The sequence below is a fragment of the Haliotis rubra genome, unplaced genomic scaffold, assembly GCF_003918875.1.
Source record: "Haliotis rubra isolate DU_JTF1 unplaced genomic scaffold, ASM391887v1 Scf7, whole genome shotgun sequence".
Classification (NCBI taxonomy): domain Eukaryota; kingdom Metazoa; phylum Mollusca; class Gastropoda; order Lepetellida; family Haliotidae; genus Haliotis; species Haliotis rubra.
The window spans coordinates 162,330-181,047 of record NW_025767412.1 but is presented as its reverse complement, the minus strand read 5'-3'; the positions used below and the strand labels follow the sequence as shown (position 1 = coordinate 181,047).

At 38.0% G+C, this 18,718-nt stretch overlaps 1 protein-coding gene across 1 annotated transcript in view; it reads left to right on the top strand.

Moving 5' to 3' along the window:
* The first annotated feature begins 393 nt into the window (after positions 1–393).
* LOC124258576 (hepatocyte growth factor receptor-like) overlaps positions 394–18,718 on the top strand; it is a 79,451-nt gene continuing 61,126 nt past the window's right edge. Inside the window, 2 exon segments of the mRNA XM_046692641.1 lie at positions 394–483; positions 17,359–18,637. Coding sequence (XP_046548597.1) covers positions 17,564–18,637 — 1,074 coding nt within the window. The 5' untranslated portion in view covers positions 394–483; positions 17,359–17,563.

Sequence of the window (18,718 nt, the reverse complement as noted above, 5' to 3'; positions counted from 1 at the left end):
GAACGCCTTTCTATATTTTATTCTCTCTCTATATATATTGACATATGTGTACTGTCAAAGACAACTGGCAACAACGTTGGGTTTGGTCCTACACAGTCTCTCTGAAATTCGTTGAGCTGGCCGCATTATCTACCTTCCCACAGCCATTTCTGAAGTGCTTAAGCTCTAAATGAAGGGGGGATTCAGGGGGTTCTACCCCCCCCTTCTGCATGTGACGCGGCAATTAAATTGGATTTAATATACAGCAATGATTCCCGGATAATATTTAATGTACCTAACCATACGTCAGTTGAGAGGGAGTTTCCTTCACAGCCTGAATTCGCTAAAAATCTGTTTTCGTATAAAACCCAGTCCACATTTCACCGTTAACACCATGAAGTGAGTAACGTTTCCGGGATTTCCGAGGCGGCCGGTCCCGAACAGATAATATGTGAAGTCCACAGAAGCTTGTGATTACCAATGGAAAGTCTTGTGTTTAACGAGGTAACAACCAGATGAAAAGTTATTATGAACTTTCATTGTTTGATATAGACTTAATTCGTTTGTTGTCCATTTTGATTCATGACAATATCGATAGATGTGCAACAGGTGCCCTCTCATTCCCTAGCCTAGGTCAGCGTCTGAATTCCGATTCATCGTTGTCAGTGAACTGATTTTGTAATGATGGATGGTCCGACTAAAACAATTATTCGTTGAAATGTAGATGACAGACAATGCTCTGGTAACTGTGGCCTGAGCGGGTCAGTTGAGCATTGACAACGATGCTTTTCAAACCAAATGCACATCTGATGAAACGTGTAGACTGTACTCAGCTGGTACAAGAATCGTTCTGACGACAGTGGACCCGTGAAATGTTGTCAAAATATTTCTTCAAAGGACGTTTATTTTTGAAGTAGCACATTTATGGATTCAACGTTTGAAGAAATTTTCAGATAATTACTGACTTTATTTTTGATTTTGATGCTAATTGTCATTGTGACCAAATTTGTTAATTGACGATTAGACAATTATGGTGAAAGAGTAATTTCATGCTGTGCAGTGTTTGTGGCTAAATATTAACATCTGTGCTCTTCATCTGCTATGCTAGCAAGTTAAAGTTAAGCCACAGGAGTGTAAGTGCATGATGTACAAACATGACAAAAGCTATGGTCTACTTTTAAAGTCAGGCCTTTTCGCCTACAGTCATTACTTTTTCGGCTTAGTGAAAATCACACCAACAGAGGATATACTGACAGCTTGTTCTCTTTCATTTTTCAGTTTGTGATTTGCTGTTAGTTTGCTACCTGTTCATATTTCAAAAGTACTGCCTCATCTGTAGGTAGTTTTGTATTTAGTATACACACTTACATCTAGTTCTTTGAATGGCATATAGAAGTGATGAACATGTCACAAAAATATATTTTTATATTGACTTCCTTATTTTTGAAGCAAGACGTTTTAAAGTTAATCCACTTGAAGAAGTAGTTAGAATAACTCTGAAACCATGTGTCTGACAAATAGAGAATTGACATCGCAAAAATGTTATGGCTTAGCCTGCGGGAGTGTTGTGCACTGGATTATGGACTCCATGTTATATCTGGGATTACACCTTCTCTGTAAAGTATAGATTCAAATACTTTTTGGTTGAGTCCCATCCGGTAATTAATTTGAACCCATTGTCTCTGATTAGGGCACCTAATTACAATCACACAACGTGCCTGACTGGGAATGTCGGTTTGAATCCTAGATAGGACTCAACCCCCCCAAAGTACTTGAATCTACTTTACTAGAACGTCTAATCCTGAACATAACATATGTTACAGTTGACCACTTTGTAAATGGCATTGTGTATTTATTTTCTGTGTAATTGGGACTTATAAACAGTGGTGGAATCTGGAATAGACAAAGGCGGCTTTACACAGATTATGTGTTAATATTATTATCACTTCTGAAAGTAAAATACCGGTGTCATTGTGATTTGGACAGATTGACAGATTCGACAAAGGCTGATTTACAGTCCATTGTACGTTCTTGTATATGCTGATGACCATGTTCACATGACGGTGACGACCCGTGAAGGTCTTCAGTAACCCATGCTTGTCGTAAGAGGCAACTAACGGGATCGGGTGGTCAGGCTTGATGACTTGGTTGACACGTCATCGGTTCCCAATGATCGATGCTCATGTTGTTGATCACTGGATTGTCTGGTCCAGACTCGATTATTTACAGACTGCTGCCATATAGCAGGAATATTGCTGAGTGCGGTGTAAAAACTAAACTCTCTCACTCACTCACTCACATGACGGTGACTGGGTAAATGTGGTTTTACTCTGGTTTTAGAAATATTCCAGCAATATCATGGCGAGGGACAGCAGAAATGGGCTTCACACGTTGTACCCATGTGAGGAATTGAACCTGGGTCTTTGGTGTGACGAGCAGACTCTTTATGTACTAGGCTACCCCACTGACCATATTTACATTACAGTATCATCTGTATTGAATGAACAGTGACCTTTCAACATAATATGCTATAGGGCTGCAACTAGGGGTGTCACATAGATGATATTATATGAATGCCCATGTCATACTATCTTTATGACACGAGTGCCTAAATGTTGGTATTTCCCGAGCGAGACCGAGGGATATACTGATATTTAGGCACGAGTGTAGTAAACATAGTATAAAATGGGCATGAATATATTATTCTGCTTATTACCGAAGTCGTCAAATGTGGGAAAATAAACCCAAATTTACTTTCAAACACAGGCTGGCTACCCGCCGTCGCTGTATGTAGAACGCAACGTCACAGAAGAAACGTGATGTCATAGCCTTGTTCATGATGTCACGTCACCATGACAAAGCTATGGTCTACTTTTAAAGTCAGGCCTTTTCAGCCTATAGTCATTACTTTTTCGGGCTTAGTGAAAATCACCCCAACAGAGGATATACTGACAGCTTGTTCTCCTTCCATTTTCAGTTTGTAATTTGCTGTTAGTTTGCTACCTGATCATATTTCAAAAGTACTGCCTCATCTGTAGGTAATTTTGTATTTAGTATACACACTTACATCTAGTTCTTTGAAAGGCATATAGAAGTGATGAACATGTCACAAAAATATATTTTTATATTGACTTCCTTATTTGTGAAGCAAGACGTTTTAAAGTTAATCCACTTGAAGAAGTAGTTAGAATAACTCTGAAACCATGTGTCTAACAAATAGAGAATTGACATCGCAAAATGTTATGGCTTAGCCTCATGGAGCGTTTGTGCACTGGATTATGGACTCCATGTTATATCTGGGATTACACCTTCTCTGTAAAGTATAGATTCAAATACTTTTGGTTGAGTCCCATCCGGTAGTTAATTTGAACCCATTGTCTCTGATTAGGGCACCTAATTACAATCACACAACGTGCCTGACTGGGAATGTCGGTTTGAATCCTAGATAGGACTCAACCCCCCAAAGTACTAGAATCTACTTTACTAGAACGTCTAATCCTGAACATAACATATGTTACAGTTGACCACTTTGTAAATGGCATTGTGTATTCATTTTCTGTGTAATTGGGACTTATAAACAGTGGTGGAATCTGGAATAGACAAAGGCGGCTTTACACAGATTATGTGATAATATTATTATCACTTCTGGAAGTAAAATACCGGTGTCATTGTGATTTGGACAGATTGACAGATTCGACAAAGGCTGATTTACAGTCCATTGTACGTTCTTGTATATGCTGATGACCATGTTTACATGACGGTGATGACCCGTGAAGGTCGGGTTAGAATTGATCTTCAGTAACCCATGCTTGTCGAAGAGGCAACTAACGGGATCGGTGGTCAGGCTTGATGACTTGGTTGACACGCCATCAGTTCACAATGATCGATGCTCATGTTGTTGATCACTGGATTGTCTGGTCCAGACTTCGAATATTTACAGACTGCTGCCATATAGCTGGAATATTGCTGAGCGCGGTGTAAAACTAAACTCACTCACTCACTCACTCACATGACGGTGACTGGGTAAATGTGGTTTTACTCTGGTTTTAGAAATATTCCAGCAATATCATGGCGTAGGACAGCAGAAATGGGCTTCACATGTTGTACCCATGTGAGGAATTGAACCTGGGTCTTTGGTGTGACGAAAGCAGACTCTTTATGTACTAGGCTACCCCACTGACCATATTTACATTACAGTATCATCTGTATTTAATGAATGGTGACCTTTCAAAATATGCTATAGGGCTGCAACTAGGGGTGTCACATAGAAGATATTATATGAGTGCCCATGTCATACTATGTTTATGATGAGTGCCTAAATGTTGGTATTTCGGTAGAGGAGTGGATATACCGATATTTAGGCACGAGTGTCGTAAACATAGTATGATATGGGCACAAATATAATATTCTGATTATAACCGAAGTCGTTAAATTGGGGAAAATAAACCCAAATCTACTTTCAAACACAGGCTGACTACCTGCCGTCGCTGTATGTAGAATGCAACGTCACAGAAGAAATGTGACGTCATAGCCTTGTTCATGACGTCACGTCACCAAGACAAAGTGTTATTTTGCCCTAGGGCATCGTATGAAAAATATGAACCCCGATATGTTCGCCCTCGTAGGTAATAAAATACATAAGTTTCATGAATCGATACGTATCACGATACCCATGTCACTATTCGATGCGTATCACGATACCTATTTTTGTGGCATTATTGTGTAAATTTAGTTACATTTTGAACATTAATATTTCATATTTTATAATTGTTCATGAAAAGATCAACATTTCTGATTCTCAGAGATAAAAAAAAGTTCTAATTTCCCATCTTTTTGCATGAAAAATAATCATTTATAACTGTCATAACATCAAAAAACAATTGCAAAATGTAAATGATACATAAGCATATATAAAAAGATACTTTCAAAACTAAATATCGATACAGTTTTGAATGTATCGATAATTGTATCGTCTTAGAAAAAGTATCAATATATCGATGTATCGTGGCATCCCTAGCTGCAATGTTTCTTGATAACTCAGCAGATGTCATTGATACTTAGGTGCAGATGATGCTTGAATTCATTAGTTTTTTAAACTAAAATAGAATGGGAGTACTCTATTGTAACCACACTGTACAATTACTACAAACACTTCCTCGTGTATCTATATTAGGGCTTCAATGAATCCACAATGTGTCAAATATCATATCAGGGATGGAAAACTATAGTACTGTCGGAAATAGAAAAAAACTGTTTTTAGGCTCTTACTCTGTATCCCTAAAATTTACACAACTGCAAATAGCATATGTCGAAATAACCCACTTCGGCCTAACTTGGCGTTCAGTGGGATGCGTAATAGGATATCCAGAAAAGCATGTTTACTCGTAAAATCGGGCAAAACTTCGAAAAAAATGAATAGCTGCTGAAAACAATAGATCAGACTATAGATGGCAATTAGGCCGCTCAGCCACGTATGACAACGGACCGTCAACTCACCTGGCATGAAATCTCAAAGATATTTTGTGCTTTTTCATATGTGTTGACTATGCTTCATCTATTGATTAACAGTTTAAGTGTCTTTCTTTCATAAAGTTTATGTTGAGATATGTAAAAGAGTTTGATATCTGATAACCATAGAAATGCATCGTATTAAATATCTCAAAATATATAGGTGGCATGACCACCCGACAAGAAGATCGACAGGACTGCATATTATTTGTAAATTGTTATGACATGCCGTGTACTTCCCCAGTATAATTGCCCTAAAGGATTATCATATCTAAACTTATATCTCTATCCCCAAGCCCGACCCCAACGATCGTCTGCGACACCCGTCCAGGTTTTGCTTTTGAGATCGAACCCTCCTATCTGTTTCTTTTTATAATGACAGTGAGACTCCGTGGTAGCTGCATCCTTAATAGTTTCAGCATGAAAGTTATTATGTTTTACTCCAGCTATCGTTTATAATGAAGCTACGTCTAATTTCAAATTGGTCACTTAAAAAGTGTCCTTTATAATACAATATCGCTGCACACTAATTTGCATACAGCCATGGTCTGTTCCAAATAATTAGTTTTGGACTTACAAAAAAATCGCATTGCTCATTTCTGCACTAATCTCTCCTCAGTAAAGTCCTTTTTCTACATTTCTTGTGTCCCTACCATTGAGAGAGTAGTGAGGCTGAACTTAGTTTAAGAGATATTTCACACTTGCACATATCAACTACATAAATTGTAGAGATAAATGAGAAAATACAGTTTTTTTTCTATTTCCGACAGTACTATAGTGTCTCATTTGAGTGCCATGGTACAGTAAATATTGAAATGGCAAGAATGTAATATTTTCAATGTGCCCTTGTGGCACGACTGAAATTATGAAAATGATGCATACTATGATTCATTTGATTTGATCAACTCAAATGATTCAAAACCTACTTTCAAACATCATCAAACTGTATTTTTTGGTAAAAAAAAATCTCACAGCTTAACATGGGTGTGGCCATTTTGATCTCCACTATGCATGACAGGAAGTCCTGTGTTGGATGATAACAGTTTGTTGATTAGTTTCTGGGTCCAGGACAAATGAAGCTGAGCTGTTCTTGCTGTCATGATAGTGTTCAGGAAATCCAGCTCTCTGTTTACAGGTTTACATGATGTTTACTGATGATAACAGCTTGTTGATTAGTTTCTGGGTCCAGGACAAATGAAGCTGAACTGTTCTTGCTGTCATGATAGTGTTCAGGAAATCCAGCTCTCAGTTTACAGGTTTACATGATGTTTACTGATGATAACAGCTTGTTGATTAGTTTCTGGGTCCAGGACAAATGAAGCTGAACTGTTCTTGCTGTCATGATAGTGTTCAGGAAATCCAGCTCTCAGTTTACAGGTTTACATGATGTTTACTGATTTATTAAACAGTAAACTGAAATGACATAATTGTTGTTATTTTGTAAGTTTAATTGGATCATCAAAAGGTTTGGGCACACATATTTTCAAAAGTGCACTCCTAAATCATCTGTCTTATGCCAAGTGGCATTTGTTTTCATGTCACGTATATTGGGTAATGAATGCAAATATTAGGTAATAAAGTTTTGGATTGGTTTGGATGTTGTTTAATGCTACACTCAGCAATATTCTAGCTATATGACGACTGTCTGTAAATAATCAAGTCTGGACCAGACAATCCAGTGATTAACAGCATGAGCATCGTTCTATGCAATTTGATCTGGTCCAGACTCGATTATTTACAGACCGCCGCCATATAGCTGGAAATTTGCTGAGTGCGGCGTAAAACTAAACTCACTCACTCACTCTATGCAGTTTGAATACGATGTCATGTGTCAACCAAGTCAGCGAGCCTGACCGCGCGATCATGTTAGTCACCTCTTACAACAAGCATGGGTTGCTGAAGACCAATTCTAACCCGGATCTTCACAAGTGGGTAACAAGACAGCAGTAGATGTATTATTTGATATTTTTAGTAAAACAATGACGAAATAATTATTTGATAATTTTTGACCATGTTGACAGTGTTAATTTATCATGACCATGATGACAAAGACCAGTGACCACATTGCTGTCCTGCCTGGCTGGGATATATTCCATTTTGTTTGTCTTGTTATGATAAAGGACACCCAAATTCAAGTAAAAGCACTTCGTTTTTCAAAAAATCATGAGTATCTGATTCTAGTGATCATGAATATCAAATGGAATTCATGAATGGATACAGTTCGATATATGGCTGGGACACTTCACCGATGCATCGTGATACATTTAAGTTTGATTCAGCTGTCATATCGTCGACTGGTGTATCAATACAAAACTATACACAACTGTTTTTGAAAACAGTATTATCTTAAACATGTTACAGTATTTAGAGAAAAAGAAGCAAATATGATAGAGTTACTTGTTTGTTTATTACAATAGTGTTATTGTTAAACACAAATACATTGAAATATATCATTTTACATCTTGATACTGTGTCATTCTTTCAAGGTGTATGTATAGTGATACGTATCGTATCGCAGGTAAAATATCGCGATATGTATCGTATTGTGACATAGTGCATCGTCCCAGTCCTAGTTCGATACAGTGGCACAATATGCCAATGAATAACAGCCATAATATTTATATACCTCTACTATACCCTGTCTATCACTGGCTTCATGATGGTGTTAGAACCTATCTTTAAATATCGCTCCTAATTGAAATAAGAAATTGTTCATACAAAATTCTTATTTTTTCTGGTCGGTAAACCTATCATTAAACCTATTAAACGTAAAGAAGGTATGTACATTTAGTACCATTTCCTTCGTTTAATAGAACTGTTTGATATTTTGGGTTTTGATTTTGTATCATATAACGAGTAACATCTACCAGGAGAAGGAATACATACATAATCTTATTGGTATGAATGTGTCTGAAACACTTTGATCAAACATCCTTGAATATTTAATGTTTCTATGAACTCTGTGTTGTGTTTTAGTAGTACTTTTACGTAATGACGGAAATTGTCATGTAGTACACAATTCTAAACATTTGGAACAGAGGCTGATGTACACTCTACCAAAACACTCTGAATATGGTTTTCAAACAGACAAAGTATTTTTACACAGGTCGTGATACAATAAATTTGAAATATTTTCGTTTATCATTTGTACTGGAACATTCATTCATTGACCACATGTTTTTTATTGCATCATCATGCTATATAGATCACTTGGGTACTATGTGATATATTTTGGACTCCTAGATAAAGGGAATCCACTCTCAGTATTTGTTATCTGCCCTTGATCAGAAAAGGTCATGGTCATTGAGATGTCAGTGTGTAATTTGAAGTAATGAAAAAGGGATGGTAGATTCAGTTGTGAACCTTTTTGTTCAGCTGTCATCTGTTATTGACCGTTTCACAAAGCTCTCGTAAGCCTAAGATCTTGTAACTTTTCTCGTAGCATTCGTACCTCCCATACTGTAACTGTTGACTTACGACAGTCGTAGTGCTACGAGAGCTTTGTGAAACGGGGCCCTGCTGTTAGTCATAGTCATCAGTAAATGCGATGTTTGTGATACGTCTTCTGGGACTTGTTATTCGTTTATTGAAAGTGCAAGTGTAAACACTCGGTTTTATTGTCACACATGATACAGAGGACACATACTGCTAAACATACCATCTTTCTTCAGCATACCGTCAGTTATCTGTCAGTCATCTCTCCATAAGTTCCTGAGACAGGTGCCTGTGTAAAAGTTTGTTGAATTGTCAAGACAGCTTCAAAACAGACTTAGCTGAAACATATGAGGCACACATTTCATCAATACATACCATTTCATCAATACATACCATTTAAGATTTCTACAAAGTGAATTATACAGGCTTTAAATGCCAGTTGAATGAGGTTCTTTGCACGACTTGTGTTCATTATTATATTGTTTGATCCTTCAAATACGCAAAAAGCATGACATTCATTAGATGTATGTACAGTTAAGTGCTGAATACAGTAGTTGAGTTAATGGCTTCTGATTAAGGGATGGAGGCTGAACTTATGGATATGACATTTTTATACAGATTTTTATACAGATTCTGCATATAGCTTGTTGCGGGAATACTCCTTGTCTTGCAAACAGGGAGTATTAATATACACACCGGGAGTATTCGTTGTTAATAGGTCATATTTAATCATATTGACGATGACCACTGTGAAGTTGGGGCTTGTGGATCCTTTGTTTCCAAAACTACCTCTATGGCAACCACCTGTACCCAAGTCCAGATCTTTTCTCTCACTCTGATCTCAGCTTCTTCTCGATTCAGGATGGCTAGCTTCTACCTGATTACAGGGGGCAGGTCAGTCTGGATGCTTACCCCCATGCCCTTAAGGAGTCTTCGTGCATCATATACTGCTTTTCGATGAGGCAAAAAGACAAATTTGGCAATTATGCTACGAAATGGGTTTGTGTGATTCTTTCTCTGATATTCTGAGATTGGGAGCCTGTAAACTACTTTGACTAACATATCATCTACTCTTGTACTGTCAAACTTCAAAGTGCCTATGAGGAAGTTCCTAAGAACCTGGGTGCTGTTGTATAAAACAACCTTAGCGCTAAGGCTACCTTAAGCCTGTGTTAAGGTATGGGAGTTACGGTCACCTTAGCGCTAAGATCGCTTTGTACAACGGCACCCTGCTCAGTATTTTGCCGTAGGTATTCAGGGATTCCATAGAACTGGAGTTTTGTTTTCCTGTCATGTATGTCTTTCAGGAGGAGCTATTTTTCAAGATGGGTGTGTTTGTTTTTCACTTCAGTAAGTTCATCACTTAATTTCGTAATCACCCACTCATGTTGTGATTGATTGCGGTAACCTTCAAGGCTATCTCAGACATTTCTGATTTCACGAATTCTGTTGTGTTACGGTTTAGAAATTACTAAGATAAAAGGCTTGTAAATCCCCTTTAACTAGCAAAATGAAACACAGGCGTGTTTATGATATTCAATTGTATATTGATTAAACAAGGTTACAATGAATGACAGTACAGATTCCTAATACAATACAATTGGGTCACAAATTTAAAACATTAACTCACCAAAATATTGATATTCCTGGCAAACACATATGTACTGATTGAAGATTGTTGACAGCTGTTGAAAGTTCAATGTAGGTGAGACTTCTTGAGTGGTAGATCATGATACATCGACTTTAGCAGACAGATGAGCGCCATCCCCCATACATCTCATCAACAATCCCTTATAATATACCTGATATGCAGTTCCAGAGAATTTTTAGCAAAAGCCATGCCACACCACTATTATTTAAAAATTACTGTAATCCCACCAGAAGCGAAACAAACAAAGGGCAGGCAACTCCTCAGCCCACTCTCAACAGGTGAAAATACACAGCCTAAGTTCAACTTCAAGATGCGAGTTCAAATCCACACTCAGCACTTTAAACTTTTGTAACCCATAACAACTGAAAGTTAATTAATGTGACATTATAATTAACAAAAACTTATGCTTGTCACTGTCATGCGGGTCAATCTTTTGCGAGTCGGACATTAACTGTTTTGAAAGTGACACAAAGTTTGTAGATATTAGAAATATTGAAAATGCACTCCCAGGTATAGCCACTGCTCCACCTGTGTGAGTTTTTAGTTTTTAGTTTTCTCTAAACTTTCATTTATGAGGATTTTGTTGATTTACCCGTGGGTTGTCGGGAGCCCTCAAACACATGTTGTGTTTGTCTTTGTGTCGTCTTGTCATGCACAACCGGAAGGTACAAACAACTGAGAAAGACAATTTGAGTGTGTCGTAAAGCAAATAAACATTTGGCATGACATGATCATCACGTAACTGGAGAAACATTTGAATACACGATGTCTTTTGGACAGTGGTCGAATGCAAAATATGTTATATTTGGGAATATGCTTTCTTGGTGAAGACATTTGTTTGTGGGGATTGTCATCGTCCAACTTACGTTAAAACACTACGGGAGGCTATCAGTTATACCCCTGTTTTTGTTTCCAGCAATATGGGTTTCCGTCTAATTATCTGTGACTTCTTTGATGGGCATTTTAGAAGTTGAGTTGATGAAGAATGATGGATATACAACTTCTTTTCTTCTGTGGAGGCGACGTTTCGCCATAAAAATTCTATGTCGAAATGTTGCCTTTCACAGAATAAAAGAAGTTGAATATCCATAAAAATTGTCATCATTCTTCTAATTATCTGTGGTACAACAGATTACACCAGCTGATTACCAATGTCTGTCTGGTCAATGACTTGAATTCTTGTCTGGCTAAAGTGAATAAATTTCTTTAAACCTTGTTTCTAATTAATTGATCCCATACTTATGACCTAGGGTGCTCAGTTAGAGGTGATCATTAGTACTTTGTGTCTCCAGGAACCTCAATCCGTGAAGACCTGGTTTAGAATTGGTCTTGAGCAACCCATGATTGTCGTAAGAGACAACTAATGGAATCGGATGGTCAGGCTCACTGACTTGATTGACACATGTCATCATATCCCAACTGCATAGATAAGTGCTCATGTTGTTGATCACTGGATTGTCTGGTCCATATTTGATTATTTATAGATGGCCGCCATATAGCTGGATTATCGCTGAGTGTGGCTTTTAACACCAACCAAACAAACCAACTCTGGCAATGTCGCAGATTGAGACACATTGAACATATTGGCTATCTCATACTGAGTTCTACCAGTTTGAAGCATGCCAGTAGATGTTCATCATATCTCATACTGAGTTCTACCAGTTTGAAGCATGCCAGTAGATGTTCATCATATGGCATACTGAGTTCTACCAGTTTGAAGCATGCCAGTAGATGTTCATCATATGGCATACTGAGTTCTACCAGTTTGAAGGATGCCAGTAGATGTTCATCATATGGCATACTGAGTTCTACCAGTTTGAAGCATGCCAGTAGATGTTCATCATATCTCATACTGAGTTCTACCAGTTTGAAGCATGCCAGTAGATGTTCATCATATCTCATACTGAGTTCTACCAGTTTGAAGCATGCCAGTAGATGTTCATCATATCTCATACTGAGTTCTACCAGTTTGAAGGATGCCAGTAGATGTTCATCATATGGCATACTGAGTTCTACCAGTTTGAAGCATGCCAGTAGATGTTCAGATGAGTTCTACCAGTTTGAAGGATGCCAGTAGATGGCATACATACTGAGTTCTACCAGTTTGAAGCATGCCAGTAGATGTTCATCATATCTCATACTGAGTTCTACCAGTTTGAAGGATGCCAGTAGATGTTCATCATATGGCATACTGAGTTCTACCAGTTTGAAGCATGCCAGTAGATGTTCATCATATCTCATACTGAGTTCTACCAGTTTGAAGCATGCCAGTAGATGTTCATCATATGGCATACTGAGTTCTACCAGTTTGAAGCATGCCAGTAGATGTTCATCATATGGCATACTGAGTTCTACCAGTTTGAAGCATGCCAGTAGATGTTCATCATATGGCAGATGATACAATCCCAACCTGGTCACAAAAACTGCTTTAAACAGAGTTGCCAACATGTACAATTGTTTCATATCAGTCAAGATTTTACACACCAAATTGTGACAGTGCAACCATTTTGATGAAAGTACAAATTTCTGAAATTCTGTGCATGTAATTATTTGAAATATAGACAATAATGTTGGTGATGATATGGTGTAAATATCATTAATAATACTTCTGTCAGTCAAAATACCCAAGAACTATAAGCAGTAACGGGTAACTAGCATACAAGTACATGTACTGATTGGTTGATAAACAAACAAACCCCCCCACCTTTCAGTAGAAGGGATTCATTGTAGTCTGCAAATAATACTTGAAATACTTTATTTCCCAAAATACCGAATCCCCTAGAAGGGGGTGAACGTTGTACATGGGTGTGCAATTGCTGAAAAAAATGGTATATCCAGATAAATGCCTGTAATCATAAGTAGTTGTATATACCACTCGGTCAACACGATCCAACAGCAAAAACATTGTGGGTGAGGGACACTTCAGGATGGGATGGATATTGCTGGCAATATGCCAGTTCAGTTGATCATGTGACATTTCCTGCCTGCATGTATGTATGTTGGTGATAGCTCATGCTGTATAATTTACACTAATTATCTCACAACACATTATCTCATTGCCCGCTGATGGGAGCTTTGTTCTCTTTGTGTTAGCTGGATGTTTAGAGGTATTAGCCATCTTGTCTTTGTAAAGTTTGATTTTCATTGATCATGTGCTCTTTTGTAATAGACAGTTTGTGTTAACTTAAGAAATTTTATTTTAGCATATACGCAAAATGGTTGACCTTGAAATAATGTTATTATTATCATGATCATATCCTGTATTTTGTGTGTTATTTAAGATATTTGTGTGAAGCCCATTTCTGGTGTGCCCCGCCATGATATTGCTGGAATATTTCTGAAAGCGGCGTAAAACTAAACTCACTCACTATTTATAATATTCAAAGTCCATGTGATATTCTAGGTGTAATTTAGCGTTAGTAGCTACATTTGGAGAGAAACTGTCAACTAGTTTTGTCTGGAGTGTGGCTGTGGGGTAGTCTGTAGGTTAGTGTGTTCGCTCGTCACTCCAAGAACACGGTTCCATTACCCTTGCTGAAAGTGGCATAAAACCATAACTCACTCACCCATGACCGGAGCAATACCATCATGTAATCTGTGTTCAAACTGAAAGGGAGTCGGCAGCCCAGTTGTTTAAGGTATGTTGCTGAGGTCATGGTTTCGAATCCCATTTTGATTATGAGTCCAGGTTTGCTGGCATCATAGGCCTTCTCATTTGTTTAACCAGAGTTGTCTAATATGTGCATCCATTCTACCTTCCCTCCCATAGCTCACACACACATAAGTCTACTGATATACAATTGTACACAGCATCAGACCTAATCTCCCCACTAACAGTGTGTCTCAGCATGTCATATTTCACAGTTAACAGGGATTGCTCATGGTGGCAGTGAGGTGGCCTTGTGGTTAAAGTGTTCGTTCGGCTCGTCAAGTAAAACAACACAAGAAACGGAGTTCGATCCTCGCTCGCTCACTCACTCACTCAAACACCCACCCACACTGTAGCTTGAATTCTAGATCAGATCATCAGACCAGACAATAATTCTTGATCTGACATTTTATCTGTCTCCATTGTCATTGATTTCAAGACATTATAGGTGTGGAGCACCACGTTCAGTGTCCATTACTCTGCTGTATTCATGTAAGAAAAATATTGTTCAAAGCAGACACCCAAGTGAGTGAGTCCAGTCCGGAGTGAGTGAGTGAGTGAGTTAAGATTTATGGTTACATTGGCATAAGTTCAGCCATGCTGAGCTCCCAATAGTGAAACCAGTGTAGAATTAGTCATTCAATGGATTGTCTGTGTTTATAAAGCTGTTATCAACAAGCTAGGGTGATTCTGCATATAATGAGTATTACTCGTCATGAGTTTTGGAAACTTCTTATTCCAAATTTCACGAGGTTGGGTACCCTGCATTCATAAATGATGTGCCAGATATATAGTATATCCTTTTATGATGTGCCAGATATATAGTATATCCTTTTATGATGTGCCGGATATATAGTATGGGTATCCTTTTATGATGTGCCAGATATATAGTATATCCTTTTATGACTATATTTGTAATTACTTACTTGGTAATCTCACTTAACATCTGAATAAGATTCTATTTTAGAATTATTCCTCAGTCATTACCAGTATCTAATTAGAATGTGATATCAACCAAGACAAAATAATTAACTTATCTGTAAATATTCACATCTGATGCCCTATATTTAGTTCAGAAGCTGTATTCATGAAGTGGATTCCTGCATGATTCTGATAACACTTTGTGTAAAGTTATCGTGGGTAATAGATTTCAAAATTAGCAGTTTATTTTAATGTAGTGTATTTTTCACACACATACCAAAACTGTTCATTAATACACTCAATGCGGCCTCTTTGGATCTCATATACACTGGGGGCGGTGGGGTAGCCTAGTGATTAAAGCGTTCGCTCGTCACGCCGAAGACGCTGGTTCAATTCCTAACATGGGTTCAATATGTGAGGCCCATTTCTGGTGTGTCCCGCTGTGATATTGCTGGAATATTGTTAAAAGTGGCATATAAACAAACTCACACACTCATATAGACTGGAGGGTTGTACCTGTAATCATTTTATCACATTAAGGTTATGAAACGGCCCCTATGACTTCCATGCTCTATTTCAAATAAAGGATTGCATGACAAGGACCAAGTGATGCTGGACTGAGTATGATGGCCTAGTGTGTGGTCTGTATAGCCTCATCCTTGTTGGGGAGGCTGCTCCACAATACAGAGTGGCTGTTATCTGAGTCAAGCCGTATGACTCATGCACTGTTCAACTGCTCCAATGCTGTCGCGTCTCAAATAATTTACTTCCTGACTGTAAAAACTGCAACCGTCACTTCATGATTTGTTTATATTCTCTCTGGGTACTTGAGGTTTCCGTGGGCTTTGTTTGCAAAATGCTATAATATGGGTTTGTTATACTATCATGGAGGAATACTTTATTTCTTCTTTTGCATGTATACTTTGTATATTATGAAGAATATGAACTTGATAAGAAAAATTGTCATCAGTTTAATTATGATTATTGTGAATTGTATAAGAAGTTTTAGAACAAATTTATGATTTTATGACATTCATTTTTTCTGTTGTTTTAATTTCATAAATATCTCTAGACCCATCAGCCTGTTTCAAAACTAAGACTTGTCATAATTATAAATTTCTGCATACTTCAAGCCCAAAGAAACTTCTCCTTAATATGACTTATGTGAAATATTGAAGTGAGTAAACACAATACTTGACCATAATCATGATGATGAACACATCTATTTTATGTAACATCACTTCCTGTCAGTCACTTCCACAAGTTATTCAGTTTTGTAAGAGTCTTGCACTGCTCTTGAATGATTTTCCTGTTTCCTGAGTTTATGTTCTTTTAAATTCTGATTCTGCTGATTACAAAGATCTTAAACACATTGTAGGGTTATGTATCTCTCTTCCAAAGGGGCTGTTTGTGTGAGGAACATTAGTCTGTCTCACAGTCTCTGAACCAACTGCCTAGCCCTCCCTGCAATACTAGAGCCCAAATGAAGCAAGACTAGATCCTCAGGTTCCTGAACCGCTCAACTCACTGGGGCTCCTTTTCAATTTAAATAGGTTTATTTGTTACTGTCAAAATTCAGGTGACTAAGCGTTAGTCTAGAGGAACATGGAAGAGGAGGAATAGCCCTTTGTGAAGAACAGTCCTGGTTGTCATGGTAACCGATACATGACAACCATTGTCTAATGACATAACTGAAATACCACACTGTTGCATAATGATTACTCCCTAAGAGTCTGTACACAATGACTGGTCCATGGGCAACGTGCGTCTGTGTAGGCCAAAACCAACATGGAGTAAAGTGATCGTCTCCCACCACAGTTTTATGTTATTGAGTCTTCCTAGGACATCACCAGACATGACATATAACTTAACACACACCTTGATTTTTCGGGAATATTGTTCAAAATGGCCTCCATGGTCCTGTGGATAGATCATGTGACATGAGGGCTGAAAGTCTGTTTCAATTCTGTCGGCCTCGTCAAACCAGATGTTAAGAGATGGTACTTGTTGTTTCCCTGGCTGTTGGATGGTGAGATTGGTCGTAGGACTGTCACATTTTGCTGACCCATCAACCTCACCCAACCCCAACATAACCTCCTGTCCACAACCCCAGGTATATGTAATGTTTGTTATGGTCATTTGATGTCATCATGTGCAAATATGTGTTGATATGTTACAATAAAGGTTCTAATCTTACTAATTACTGTATTTTCAGTTTCCCAGGATTCATCAGTTTAGAGTATGACGGAGAAGACACAGATAAGGAAATAGTGACTATGTAATCCCAAAGGAGCCTCTGAGTTTGTAGTAACACTGTGCTTATGTAGCGATGGCCCCAGTACTGTACGAAGCATAATATGTTGCTGTATTCTTTGCTGAAACTTCTGATTTTTACAACTTGAGACTGCTAGTTGAACATCATGTTTCTGAAATATATACCAGCCAGTCTGTTCTTGCCCTTTGTCATAGCTTTCTATAAAGTCCAGGAGATCGGAAACGAGGACACAACATTGCAACAAATAACAATTAATGGAGATACGGGACAGTTGTATGTTGGGGGCAAAAATATCCTTCTTCATTTTAATTCTAATTTAACCAAACTTTCTGAAACAGTGACTGGTCCCGTTGAGGATAATATACTGTGTCCTCCAGTTGACCTTCCATGTGAAAGGTCAAGGTCATTGACAGATAATTTGATGAGTGTGCTGGAGATAGACCCAAGCAAGAAGAAACTGTTGGTCTGCGGGTCTGTGTCCCAAGGTCTGTGCAGCGTGCATAGTCTGTCCAATGTTGCTAACTTCAAACAGCTGAATAAGTCGGACATTCAAAATTTTGTGGGCAGCAAAAAATCCGTCTTTGCTTTCTTTGACAAAACAGTGAAAGGATTTTTGTATGTAGGTCAAGAGTATGATAGGCGTGCATTAAAATTCTCACCTGCTGTTCTGTCAACAAGATTTGTCGAACAGTATCGAGATACATTCCAAATTAAATATTTGAAATATGATACACAGATACGTCTATTTTCTGCTTTGGATATTTTTGAGGCTTTTAAAGCATCATATCATATGGAATTTCTTTACGGCTTTGAACACAACAACTTCACATATTTCATCACTGTTCAACAACAGAAAATCACCTCACGTAATACTGTTGTGACGAAACTTTTGCGTATTTGCCAAAGTGACCAGTTATACTACTCGTACATGGAAATTGAATTGAAGTGTTCTCGACAAGACGTAAAATACAACAGGGCGACGGCTGCTCACTTCACGGAAAGCAGCAACGGTATCAGCAGTGTCCTGTACGTAGCAGCAGGCATCACGGAACCAGCCTCAACTGATCTGAACGAAAAGCGGGGATTTGCGATCTGTAGGTACAGCATTGATAATATTGAAGATGACTTCCGTGATGCGCAGGATGACTGCTATTCTTACGAACGTGGAAGTCGACCTGATTGGGTGTATAACACTACCAGTCGGAAATGCAAAAAAGAAGTAAGTTTGTTACTATGGTTACATTGAATTTTTGTTGAAAAATATTAGCTCCTTAGAGGTAAGTGAGTGATTTTTAACCAT